This window comes from Micropterus salmoides, unplaced genomic scaffold (genome assembly GCF_014851395.1).
Source record: "Micropterus salmoides isolate LMB-PRFRI ecotype aquatic unplaced genomic scaffold, ASM1485139v1 Ms_hic_scaffold_7, whole genome shotgun sequence".
Taxonomy (NCBI): Eukaryota; Metazoa; Chordata; class Actinopteri; order Centrarchiformes; family Centrarchidae; genus Micropterus; species Micropterus salmoides.
In genome coordinates, this window is record NW_024044459.1 from 14,505,015 (window position 1) to 14,518,895 (window position 13,881).

At 40.3% G+C, this 13,881-nt stretch overlaps 1 protein-coding gene across 2 annotated transcripts in view; it reads right to left on the bottom strand.

The window, feature by feature from the left end:
• col27a1b (collagen, type XXVII, alpha 1b) overlaps window positions 1-13,881 on the bottom strand; it is a 78,551-nt gene that overhangs the window by 9,594 nt on the left and 55,076 nt on the right. For both annotated transcript variants that reach the window (XM_038702851.1, XM_038702850.1), the window contains exons 41-50: window positions 12,581-12,634; window positions 11,464-11,520; window positions 11,321-11,374; window positions 11,159-11,212; window positions 10,997-11,050; window positions 10,818-10,871; window positions 10,593-10,700; window positions 10,396-10,503; window positions 5,889-5,996; window positions 5,726-5,779 (exon numbers count right to left, since the gene is read on the bottom strand). In XM_038702851.1, coding sequence (XP_038558779.1) covers window positions 5,726-5,779; window positions 5,889-5,996; window positions 10,396-10,503; window positions 10,593-10,700; window positions 10,818-10,871; window positions 10,997-11,050; window positions 11,159-11,212; window positions 11,321-11,374; window positions 11,464-11,520; window positions 12,581-12,634 — 705 coding nt within the window. The remainder of the gene's footprint in view (window positions 1-5,725; window positions 5,780-5,888; window positions 5,997-10,395; window positions 10,504-10,592; window positions 10,701-10,817; window positions 10,872-10,996; window positions 11,051-11,158; window positions 11,213-11,320; window positions 11,375-11,463; window positions 11,521-12,580; window positions 12,635-13,881) is intronic.

The window sequence follows — 13,881 nt, forward strand, 5'->3', positions numbered from 1 at the left end:
AGGCCGAGGAGGTGGAGTTGCAGCTATCTTCGACTCTAGCCTACTAATCAGCTCTAAACCTAAACTAAATTATAACTCATTTGAAAGCCTTGTTCTTAGTCTTTTGCACCCAAGTTCGAAATCACTGCAACCAATTCTCTTCGTTATAGTGTACCGAGCACCTGGCCCGTACTCTGAATTCTTATCTGAATTTGTTTTGAGTTTTGAATTGAGTTTTTGTCAACTTTAGTCCTTAAAACGGACAAAGTTATTATTGTAGGGGATTTTAATATTCATGTGGACGTTGAGAATGACAGCTTTAATACTGCGTTTATCTCTCTGTTAGATTCCATTGGCTCATCAACCGACTCACTGTTTTAACCACACCCTCGACCTTGTTTTGGTATATGGTATTGAAATTGAACATTTAATAGTGTTCCCACAGAATCTCTCTTTATCTGACCACTGTTTGATAACTTTTGAGTTTGTATTGCTGAACTACACGCCATTGGGCAATTTCTATACAGGATGTCTGTCTGATAGTGCTGTAGCTAAATTTAAGGATGCGATTCCATCAGCTCTAAATTCATTATCAGATCACAAAGTAACGGAGGACTCCTATGCTAATTTCAGTCCCTCCCAAATCGATCATCTTGTTGATAGTGCTGCAGGCTCGCTGCGAATGACACTCGGCTCTGTAGCCCCTCTAAAAAAGAAAATAATAAAACAAAGACGGTTCGCTCCATGGTATAATACTGAAACTCGCAAATTAAAGCAAATATCGCGGAAACTTGAGAGGAAATAGCGTTCCACCAAACTGGAAAATTCTCGTTTAATTTGGCAAGATAGTCTTAAAACTTATAGGAAGGCCCTCCGTAATGCCAGAGCAGCGTACTACTCATCATTAATAGAGGAAAATAGGAACAACCCCAGGTTTCTTTTCAGCACTGTAGCCAGGCTGACAGAGAGTCACAGCTCTATTGAGCCAAGTATTCCCATAGCTCTCAGTAGTTACGACTTCATGAGCTTCTTTAATGATAAAATTCTAACTATTAGAAACAAAATTCACCATGACCTGCCCTTAATTGGCACCGACTTATCTCTAAACTCAGGAACCTTAGAAACAGCTGTAGAACCAGATATATGTTTAGACTGCTTTGCTTCCCTCAATCTTTACCAACTAACTTCAATAATTTCTTCATCTAAACCATCAACCTGCCTCTTAGACCCCATCCCGACTAGGTTGCCTAAAGATGTTTTACCCTTAGTCAACACTTCTATACTAGATATGATCAATCTATCTTTATCAACAGGCTATGTACCACAGTACTTTAAAGTAGCTGTAATTAAACCTCTTCTGAAAAAGCCCAAACTTGATCTGGATGTTTTAGCCAACTATAGACCTATATCCAATCTTCCATTTCTCTCTAAGATCCTGGAGAAAGCAGTTGCTAAACAGCTGTATGACTTTCTACACAGCAATAGTTTATTTGAGGATTTTCAGTCAGGATTTAGAGCTCATCATAGCACAGACAGCACTGGTGAAAATTACTAACTTATTGCATCAGACAAAGGACTTGTCTCTGTACTGGTTTTATTAGATCTTAGTGCTGCATTTGATACCATTGACCATCAGATCCTATTGCAGAGACTGGAATATTTCATTGGCATTAAAGGAACCGCTCTAAGCTGGTTTAAGTCCTATTTATCAGATCGATTTCAGTTTGTACATGTTAACGATGAGTCCTCCATGCATGCCAAAGTTAGTCATGGAGTTCCACAAGGATCTGTCCTCGGACCAATCCTCTTCACTTTATATATGCTTCCTCTAGGCAGTATTATCAGAAAATGTTCCATAAACTTTCATTGTTATGCAGATGATACTCAGTTATATCTATCAATCAAGCCAGATGAAACTCATCAGTTAGCTAAACTTCAAATGTGCCTTCAGGATGTTAAAACCTGGATGACCTGTAATTTTCTAATGTTAAACTCAGATAAAACTGAAGTTATTGTTCTGGGGCCTAAGCACCTCCGTGACGCATTGTCTAAAAATATAGTTTCCCTTTATGGCATCGCCCTGGCCTCCAGCACCACTGTGAGGAATCTTGGAGTTATCTTTGATCAGGACATGTCGTTTAAGTCTCATATTAAGCAAATTTCAAGGACCGCCATTTTTCACCTACGTAATATTGCGAAAATCAGGAACATCCTGTCTAAAAATGATGCAGAAAAACTAGTCCATGCATTTGTTACTTCTAGGCTGGATTACTGTAATTCCTTATTATTAGGCTGCTCGAAAAAGTCCATTAAGACTCTTCAGCTGATCCAGAATGCTGCAGCACGTGTTCTGACAGGAACCAGGAAAAGAGATCACATTTCTCCTGTTTTAGCTTCTTTGCATTGGCTTCCAGTAAAATCCAGAATAGAATTTAAAATCATTCTTCTTACCTACAAAGCTCTTAATGGTCAGGCACCATCTTATCTTAAAGAGCTCATAGTACCTTACTACCCCACCAGAGCACTGCGCTCCCAGAATGCAGGGTTACTTGTAGTTCCTAGAGTCTCCAAAAGTAGACTAGAAGCCAGAGCGTTCATCAAGATCCTCTCCTGTGGAACCAGGTTCCAGTTTGGGTTCAGGAGGCACCATCTCCACATTTAATAGTAGGCTTAAGACTTTCCTCTTTGATAAAACTTATAGTTAGGGCTGGCTCAGGTGAGTCCTGAACCATCCCTTAGTTATGCTGCTATAGGCCTAGACTGCTGGGGATTTCCTATGATGCACTGAGCTCCTCTCTCCTCTACTTCCTCTCCCTCTGTATGCAACCTCATCCCATTATTGCATGTTACTAACACAACTTCTCCCCTTTCCGGTAGTCTTGTGCTTTCTCGTCCCTCTCCTCTCCTCCTATCACTTCCTGCAGGTGTTTCTGGCTCTGGAGCTGTGGAGTCTGGATCTGTGGTTGCGGGTCACCTGCTGCCCCCGTGTTCCTGCTTGACACCCACTGCTACAACAACTATTGTTACTAGTCCTATTGTTATTATTGTTATTATAATCATTAGCATTACAATTATTATCATTAACACTACTATAAATATCTGTACCATTTTTCATTTAGTCTATAGCAACATCACCTTTACTGTCTGTACCTCTGTGTGTATATTGTGTAGGCTGCCTCCCTCCCCTCTCTCTCCTTCCATCCCTCTCTTTTTCTCTGTTCCACTCCTGCTCTCTCTCTCTCTCTCTCTCTTCTTTCCTCCCCAACCGGTCGAGGCAGATGGCCGCCCACCCTGAGCCATGGTTCTGCTCGAGGTTTCTGCCTCTTAAAAGGAAGTTTTTCCTTGCCTCTGTTGTCTAGTGGTTGCTCTTGGTGGGAATTGTTGGGCTTCTGTAAATAACATCACAGAGTACGGTCTAGACCTGCTCATTTATGAAAAGCGCTGTGAGATAACTGTTGTTGTGATTTGGCGCTATATAAATAAAACTGATTTGAATTGAAGTACCATCTACCTAAGCATTGTTGCAGACCAAGTACACCTTGTCATGGAAACGGTAATCCCTGATGGCAGTTGCCTCTTTCAGCAGGATAATGCACTCTGCTACAAAGCAAAAGTGGTTCAGGAACGGTTTAAGGAACACAACAAGTTCAAGGTGTTGAGTTGGCCTCCACATTTCCCAGATCTCAATCCAATCAAGCATTTGTGGGATATGCTGGACAAACAAGTCCGATACATGGAGGCCCTACCTGGAAACTTACAGGTATTAAAGGATCTGCTGCTATTGTCTTGGTGCCGGATACCACAACACACCTTTGGAGGTCTAGTGGAGTCCAAGTCTTGACAGATAAGGGCTGTTTTGGCGGCAAAAGGGGGTTCTACACAATATCAGGCAGGTGGTCATAATGTTATGGCCGATCTGTGTATGCGCCAATACTGATTATCACAGTATGCTATTTTTATGTTTATGATCAATTTTCTTCTTAGTCTAAGTTAACAATACAATAATTTGATAGATAGTCTGTCAAATTACAACTTTGGACTGCCAAATAAAGTTGACAAAGAGACAGCACTTCTCCCCAAATTTTAAATATATTATTTGTTTGTTTTCTGAGGTGTTTCACGTACTGTACACCATTTGCCATTTGTTTTAAATAATTCCGACTGTGAGTGTGTTCTCCATTTCCTGTGTGTGTTGCATTTTTTAAAAAATGCCATCAAAGACTATTGCTCAAGGAGAGACCGCAATTCCGCCCTTTATGGTAATATTAAAGTGTTATTATTTTACGCACTGCTTGTCGCCAGCACACAGTAGCAAGCAAATTATCATTTGTAGCGCTGCACTAATTGGAGGATGCATCAAAAAGCCAATAATACTAAACAAATAAGCTGCAGTCAATACAGAGTAGCCTAATACAGTAGGCTACAATACAACTGAGTTAATTTTCACGGGTCGCGGCCTCAACCTGTTCGGTCAAAACTGTGCGCACGATAGTGGCTGATGGTGGAGAAGTGCAGCCATCCTGTCAGTCATGCGATGCGCAGCGTAGTTCATTAGGAAAGTGTGTTCATTTAAGTCTGTTTATCTTGTTTAATATAAATAATAGTAGGTACTAATTACAATGGAAAATACATTATTTGTGATTCAAAATAATGGTTGTTGATAAATGAATTAGTGACCCCCACAGATGCATGATTTTACTGCTTCCATTGGAGCTCACATCATCCTTATGGGAGCTGAGCTCCCACTGGCTCCCACGTAACTTGAACCCTGATTTCTAGTCATCAACTGTTTTATATATTGACCAATCATATTAACACTACACCTCTTAATAACTAATCTCACTTGGCTTAATGTGTCTGTGGCAACTGCCCCTTCAGAAACTTGTGAGTGGTGTCACAGATGTTTTTAGATGGTGTAATGCTCCTATATTACTCTACAGGCAACACCACACAAAACTGTTTTGTTAGTAACTTTTTCATATACAACTTCTTAACAGCCACCCAAATGCCTAATGATATGGAATGCTACCAGTTTTAATCTACTTTAATGGAGCTGTAAAAATAAATGGTTTGCAGTGTTTTTGCTAAATCGATCAAATTAGTACCATAACAAAAAAAAGTGCATAGAGCTTAATCTCTCCTCATATGTAGAATAAGGTCTGAATTGTTGCCATTACATAATTACAACCATTCGACATCACTACAGGACTTGAGATTTTTAAGACTTTGTTTCTGCACTTTTATGATGACTTTACTCTTATTATCCTTACTCACTGCTTCTGCGTTAGAACAATTATAAATGATACTGAACAACAAAGCACATCTGCTTCACACTCCTGTTGAACTCCCACAGTGGGAAAATATTCAACATCACTCCTAAGGTTTTAAAATAAAGAGCGAGACTCTAGTAAAGCCTGCTCTGTTTCTTCAGATGGCAATAATCTATGGTGCAGCAGTGCTGTAAGTAAAGAAGACTGATGTTTTAGCACATGTTATCCTGGGGCATGTTATATTAACAGCTTTCAAACCAAGACAATATAATGACAATTTTTTTAGACAATTTTAGATGTTCAAACTTCACAAAAAAAACTTTCAAAAAGTGAGTTAAAGACAGAAATTAATCATTCATTTTACAGGCTACGGGGCAATATCATAGGTCTGACCATACTGACTGGAAAACTTTATAGGTTTGATTGACCTGAGGTCATCATTTTGGTTATGAATGGAGCTTGTCAGGAACACAGACCTTTGGTCCAAACAGACCCAACACCCCCGGAAATCCTTGTTCACCAGTATCCCCCTGATAAACGGAGAGAAGAGAAATGATGGTAATCTTTATGACTGAACGAGCAAAGATTTCTCATATGAAGGAATTTTAATGTTTAGTTATTTAATAAATCAGTGCTCACTGGTTGCCCTTTAGATCCGGGGTCTCCTTGTTTTCCTGGCAATCCCATCCCGCCAATAGAGCCTCTTTTTCCTGATGGACCAACTTGGCCTGAAAGACCTCTCTCACCCTGGAAAACACAAATACACATAAACACATGCACATCTTCATCACATTCCATCCAATATCCCCCGAACACACAGCCACTGTAGAAGCTGCTATTGCCACTACAAGCTTATGATCCCTCACTGGCTACCCACCAACAAAGATGCTCAACAGTGCTGGGCTGGTGCCTTTTCCCCTACATCACTAATCCGTTTGGAAATTTTATTATCACAAGACACAGTAGAACCAAATAACAGTTTACCTCAACTCAAAGTGTCCAAATTCAACAAATGTTTGCATGTGGATCACCAATATACAGTATCTCACAAAAGTGAGTACACCCCTCACATTTTTGTAAATATTTGACTATATCTTTTCATGTGCACTAAAGAAATGACACTTTGCTACAATGTAAAGTAGTGAGTGTACAGCTTGTATAAATTTGCTGTCCCCTCAAAATAACACATCACACAGCCATTAATGTCTAAACTGCTGGCAACAAAAGTGAGTACACCCCTAAGTGAAAACGTCCAAATTGGGCCCAATTGTCAACATTTTGTGTGGCCACCATTATTTTCCAGCACTGCCTTAACCCTCTTGGGCATGGAGTTCACCAGAGCGTCATTGGTTGCCACTGGTGTCCTCTTCCACTCCTCCATGACGACATCAAAGAGCTGGTGGATGTTCGAGACCTTGCGCTCCTCCACCTTCCGTTAGACGATGCCACAGATGCTCAATAGGGTTTAGGTCTGGAGACATGCTTGGCCAGTCCATCACTTTTACCCTCCGCTTCTTTAGGCAAGGCAGTGGTCGACTTGGAGGTGTTTTTGGGGTTGTTATTATTAGGGGTCGACCAATAATCGTTCTGGCCGATTATTGGTGCCGATATTCAGTGTTGAGTACAATGTCCCACCCACAGTACTAGCTGATTGGTTACAAGTCCCAAGTAATAGTCTATCAACACAGACTATTGTGCGGAAGTAGCCAATAGAACGAGCAAGCCACCACCCTGCAATCCCTCCCCTCCTGTCTCAGCAGAGCTCCTCGTACACACACATACACACGGAGCAAAGTGAAGCGGAGATCTTTGTAGACTACACCAGTTAACCATAACTACGCTCCTTACCGTAAGTAAGTGCAGCAAAACCAGTAGTACTAGTAAAAGGCTGATACTGCATCAGTACAATAAGCAGGAACATGCACAAAGTGATATTGTAATCTGCTCTGTCTCATGCACCGCAACTGTGTTTTGGTTTTATACAAGCACACGTGCTAGCTAATAGCTAGTTTGTCATAAACAAGCTAAAACGAAATCTCTCTGTCTGTAGCCTGTTTAGTTGAGATGCCATGCTACGTACTTTAAATTTCGCAAATCCTTGTAAACTCAGCTGCTTGTGGAGAGAAACCAGCTCCTATCTACCAGCAGCAGCAGAGGGAGGAGGAAAACTGCTGTCTTCTTTCTAAACTTTACTCTGTATTTTCATGTCAGGAATATAGTTTATTTAACATGTTCCATTTGTTTCCAGTGAGTTACTGATTTTATATAGTGACTTTGCTGCTGTAAACTTTACTTTTGTTGCTGCTCTGAAAACAATAAAATATTAATTTGATTACTGTTCTGAATTTATTCTTTTTTTAAATAACACATTATTAAAAGGCAATGATTTAGTAATGAAACCCCAATAAGAGTATAGATAAAGAACCAAACAAACAAATAGTATAAATAAAAGTATCAATAAAATCCTAACAATAAAAATTAATACAATATAAATGGCAGCAGGTAAAGACAAAGTTTATGATAATTTATCACTCATAGTTAACAAATTTGTCTCTGGGATGGATCTCTAATTAATTTAATTTACTATTTATAAAGATTAAACATGACAACTGTAATGTTGTGTTGTGTCTAATGTAAATCTGTCCCAAATAATGGTCATTGGTCTAATTTCTTACTAATAATCGGGATGGGGATCGGCCTGGAAAAAAACATATTTGTCATCCCTAGTTATTATGTTGGAATACTGCCCTGCGGCCCAGTCTCCGAAGGGAGGGGATCATGCTCTGTTTCAGTATGTCACAGTACATCTTGGCATTCATGGTTCCCTCAATGAACTATAGCTCCCCAGTGCCAGCAGCACTCATGCAGCCTAAGGTTGGATATAGTTTAAGATTTTACAGTACCAGTATCAAACCCAGTACCCTTAAAGTGGTACCGATACCAATTGAGTACTTCATTCGATACCTTGCATAAAATGTCACCTACATGTCACCTGATTAGTAGCTTATTACTATTTTTATTATTGTTATGGACGCAAGGTTATCTATTTTTTTTTTTTTCTTGTTTCAAATTACTGCTACATAAAAAGTATTGGAAAACTGTATCAGATCGCTCCTCATCCTAATTAGGTCATCCTCACTGGTAGTATTAGCCTATAAGGGGAAAGACTACAGCTTGGGAGTTATTTTATATTTGAATGAGAGAGGAGTGAAACAGTTTAGTGACCAAATAAGTTGTGGGAAACGAATTTAAGGTATTTTTTTGATACTTGTGTTGAAATTAAACAACGGAAGATTATTTTATTAACTTTCAGAGGAATAGAGAGGGTGTATGTCTAGCCGATCAAAACAACTACACGTGAAGCAGCCGCAGCTGCAGCCGGAGGCTCCGTGAGTAAAATCAGCTGATCGATCGATCAGTGACAAGTGATGTGAAGAGCAAATAAAAATGTAAAGAGAAGTGTTAAATGATACAAGAAGATGAAACCAAGGGAAAGCCAAGCTTGTGGTGATAAACTTGCAACAATGACGAACATGCCTGAAGCCAAAGGTGTTGTGGTGCAGGCACGTAGGGTGAAAAAAGGCGTGCTCTCCTCTTTCTTTAGGTGTGTTGTTTGCTATTTGGGTGCAAGCAAAGCCATAAAAATTAGTCATTTTTTGCCATGACCTGGTTACAAAAAGTAGTCCTAGGAATAGATTGAAGTACTGGTTTGACTGGAGACGTTTCAGTTCTACTTGATACCGGCTGTTTCGGTCAGTCCCATAAAGGTACCAAGTAGTGATACCCATCCCTAATGCAGCTCCAGACCGTGACAGTCCCACCACCATGCTAGACTGTAGGCAAGACACACTTGTCTTTGTACTCCTCACCTGGTTGCCACCACACACGCTTGACACCATCTGAACCAAATAAGTTTATCTTGGTCTCATCAGACCACAGGACATGGTTCCAGTAATCCATGTCTTTAGTCTGCTTGTCTTCAGCAAACTGTTTGCGGGCTTTCTTGGGCATCATCTTTAGAAGAGGCTTCCTTCTGTGACAACAGCCATGCAGACCAATTTTATGTAGTGTTCAGCATATGGTCTGACTAGCACTGACAGGCTGACCCCCCCTCTTTCAATCTCTGCAGCAATGAGCATGTGCACTGAACTTCTTTGGTCGACCATGGCAAGGCCTGTTCTGAGTGGAACCTGTGGTCTTGGCCTCCATGCTACAGCTCAGTTTCAGGGTCTTGGCAATCTTCTTCTAGCCTAGGCCATCTTTATGTAGAGCAACAATTCTTTTTTCAGATCCTCAGAGCTGCCATGAGGTGCCATGTTGAACTTCTATTGACCAGTATGAGGGAGTGTGAGAGCGATAACACCAAATTTAACACACTTGCTCCCCATTCACACATGAGACCTTGTAACACTAATGAGTCACATGACTCGTTAGACCAGGGAGGGAAAATGGCTAATTGGGCCCAATTTGGACATTTTCACTTAGGGGTGTACTCACTTTTGTTGCCAGCGGTTTAGACATTAATGGCTATGTGATGTGTTATTTTGAGGGGACAGCAAATTTACACTGTTCTACAAGCTCTACACTCACTACTTTACATTGTAGCAAAGTGTCATTTCTTCAGTGTTGTCACATGAAAAGATATAATCAAATATCTTCACAAATATGAGGGGTGTACTCACTTTCGTGAGATACTGTATGACCAAATCAGGATGTAACTTTATGCCCTAACCATGGTCTAACAAATAAAATCTTCTGCTTCTCACCGTCATGTAATATTGGCACGGCCACGTATATCAGACTGTGCCAACTCATTAATATTTGCAACACTAACTTCCCAAACTTACTGCAGAGAATCTGAGGTCTTTTGAGAAAAGGTGTAAAGACCTTGTGCAGATTTTGGCCTTTGAGATCAGAAAACACAAATATAAAGGCAGCATTATGGTGCCAAGCGAGGCAACGCTGGCAGATTAAAGCTGAGTTGGCAAGTTCAACTTAATATTGGCAATAAAACTGCCTGCATTGTGATCCATAAAATGCTTGTGCCATAACTTAACATTAAGTTCTTTGTGAATAAGTTCAACACTTTGCACTCTTAGCTCAAGTAACTAAAACAAATGACAAACTGTCCACCCACCACTCTCACCTTTGGTCCAAAGAAGCCTTGACTTCCAGGAAGCCCTGTCACACCAGTTTTACCCTGCTGCCCAGGTTTGCCAGGTAAGCCCACTTCTCCATCTTCTCCTTGCTCCCCCTAAACAGAGAAGATAGTTGGTGAGCAATAATAAGAGCAGGTTTTATTTTCCTTCATTTGAAAGGTATACCACTGACAAGTGTCCTGACCTTGACTCCTTTACTTCCATCGTTTCCAGGCAGTCCATCCATGCCAGGCAGGCCTTCAAGACCCTCCCTGCCCACAACTCCCTGTGGGCCAGGAGGACCCTCTGGACCCTTCAGACAATCAGAAATGTTCACCTCAAAGCTTGCTTTGATTTTAATTAGTAACATGTAGTTTAACTGTGAGTTATGTCTGATTATGTGGTTAAACCAGAAGTCCATCCAACTTACTGGTGGTCCTCTGGTCCCAGATGTGCCTCTCGCCCCTGATTTTCCTTTCTGACCCTGGAGCATAAAGAGTTCATGTTCCACAATTCTGACATGGTTGCATGACACATAACAAAGTCCAATAATGTGCATATTGATATTTCTCATACAAAAAAGCATGCCTCTGTTAATTATGTCCTTACTTGATCGCCTTTGGATCCTTTCAGTCCTGGTTGTCCCTTTGGCCCAGAATGTCCCTAAAATGACCATTACTGTTTGATTTGAATTACACTGATTGCGTTTGGACAACTTGACAGCGTGTCTATATATTTTACATTATAAGAGACATAAATGGAGATTCTTACAGGAAGCCCTGGGGCACCAGCTTGACCTCTCTTTCCATCAACACCTATCTGACCCTGGAAAACAAAATTTTCTGCATTTCAATCTACAGAACATTACTTGAACCTAATTGACACATCTGAAGACAAAAGCGAACAACATGTCAGTTTTGTTTTTCCACTTACAATGTGTCCGTGGTCACCTGGCTCTCCTCTCTCTCCTCTGTCTCCAGGAGGACCCTGGGTTCATATGGAAACTAATTAATTAAAAAATCCAGACCACCACTGACAATCAAGACAGGAAAAACAGGTACATGTAGGAAACTCACTCTGTCACCTTGAGGACCTGAAGGACCTTCTGCCTTGCTGTCGTCTCCGTGTTCACCCTAAACAAGCATTAAAGAAACAGACACACAACCGCAATCAATGGTATTTCCCTCTTAACCCAATAGTCTGTGCAAAAATCAATGCTTGTTTTGTTTGAAAGAGCGTAACAATGGAAACACATTGCCCACTCTCTTCATATGAATGGCAAATAATTACATGCACTATTACCCACAATGATTCCATTTCACATAAACTTAGCCCATGTCTGTTCCAGGGTCTTTATGGGACTCATTAGACAATAACCACGGATGTGTGTATGATTTTTATAGTCATGTGTTTTGCATGTGTCAAATGAAATAAATAAATGAAGAGACCAACAGGCATTCAATAGTAGGAAAATAATTAGTGATGGCCAGGGGCCGAGCAAAACTGACACTTACATGGATGAAAAGCAACATTTTAGAATCAGTGCTTTTAACAATACTGTGATACAGATCTGTATTTATCTGCTGACTGTTTTAGTGCCAGTTACCTGGCTCTCCCAATTGACATTGTCATACATTTTGCAACAACCCGTGTGATAGAATGATACTGATTTAATTAGAGAGCAAGCACAGCTATTATTTTGTGGATACTGGCGAAGAGAAAATAACAAATATCCATATCCAAATGGCTCCTACCCAGGGACAAAAAAAATGCAAATTAGTATCTCACGAAACTCTGGTGCAGTGTGTTCTATTGTCTGCTACACCTGTCAAATAAACACAAATTATGGTGCTAATATCCCCAAAACCATTAGCAGAAGAGTCCAGGTGCTTGGCTAATTATATACATTTGACAGCACTGGGTTAATTGGATGTGACCTAGTTCACATCATTGATCAAATTAGGGATGACTTCAGGAAGATTTCGAGAACACCAAGATAGACAGAAGAAGCACTAATTAGGGACACAACTGAAGTTCCGATGCATAAAAAACTGACCATACACTCAAAGACAATGAGCTGCTTGACAGTTTTACATTGTTAAGTAATGCAACCATTTAAGTCCCCCAGAGCTCATTAGACACAATCAAAGCGCAGACGGCTATTAGAGATACCAAATAAGTGTGGAAATGTACCTTTTCACCTTTTGGCCCTGGAGGTCCCAGGGGGCCCTGCGGTCCCATGTGACCCTATGACAAGAAAAAAAAATTGTGGCTCATTTCTGTACTGTAACCTTGCAGCCTTCACTCCAATTTACTGTGTGAAATATTAAAATCATAATGTAGAAACATGAAACATGGAATTAATGTAGATACAAAAAGGGATACAACTTCTGGAAACGGAGAACAATGGCATCAATCATCACTTCATCTTTTGTTAATTTGGAGGATGCAATTTCCATCAGCCAAGTCGTGATTATGCGTGTCAACAATCTGCGATCAATCAATTTCTCACCCCCAATCTTATCCTGAATCGATTATGTTCATATACAGATATGGACCAGATATGGTCTGCAAACTAAAAGGTCCTCCACTACGATAGAAAACATAAAGTGTCAATGGTCTGGCTAGATAGAGGAGAGGTGCATTAAGCTACTTGCAAAGAGGCACGGCTTGCTAAAATCCTTGTATGGCCTCTATAACGTACATAACAACTTGTTTCTGTGTCTACTTTCTGCCCCTCTAGTGGTCAGCTTTAAGAGAAAAATTAATTAAAATTGTATAAGGTGTTACCTCTATCCAAAACCTGATTATACCTTTAATAACAAACAATCAGAAGACAGATCAGCGATTTCCATGAAAGAATGAAACTAACCTAAACTACAGAAGGTGTTGTTAACACACAGTACAGAATAGTAGAGAGCACTCCCCCGGCGTGAAGAAGAAGCACAAAACACCAGCAAATGACAAGCATAGTAACTTCATTAAATAATGTTCTGTATGAAACATAAAGATGAAAGAACTTCCAAAAATCAATCCAGTCTTTTTAAATGCAGGTGTGAGAAAACAAGTGCTTCGCATTTTTTGGTAAAAAAAATGATTTTGAAACAACATCAAGAAAAAGTGCCCCACACAGTAGATGGACCCCATCAACAAGGTAACCTACTTGTTTTTTGTCTTTTTACCTACACACCTGGGCCGGTATTTATCAAGCTTCACAAAGTGCCATTTTAGTCTTAAGTGCTGAGAATTCATGAAATTTACTCCTACTTTTAAATTTAAAAATAAAAGCAAGTTATCAAATTTCTCAAAGCTAAGACTCACTCTTACTCTCTCAGTTATTTAAGATAGCTCGAGAGGTCTCTCAAGTGGTTAGGAGTTGCCAGTAGGGCTTGTGATGGCACTGTGGAGACAGAGACATGCGGAGAGGAGAGGAAGAATTCTGACAACGTGCAGTTAATAAGACGGGTCGGACAGCACAAGCATAATCCTTGTCA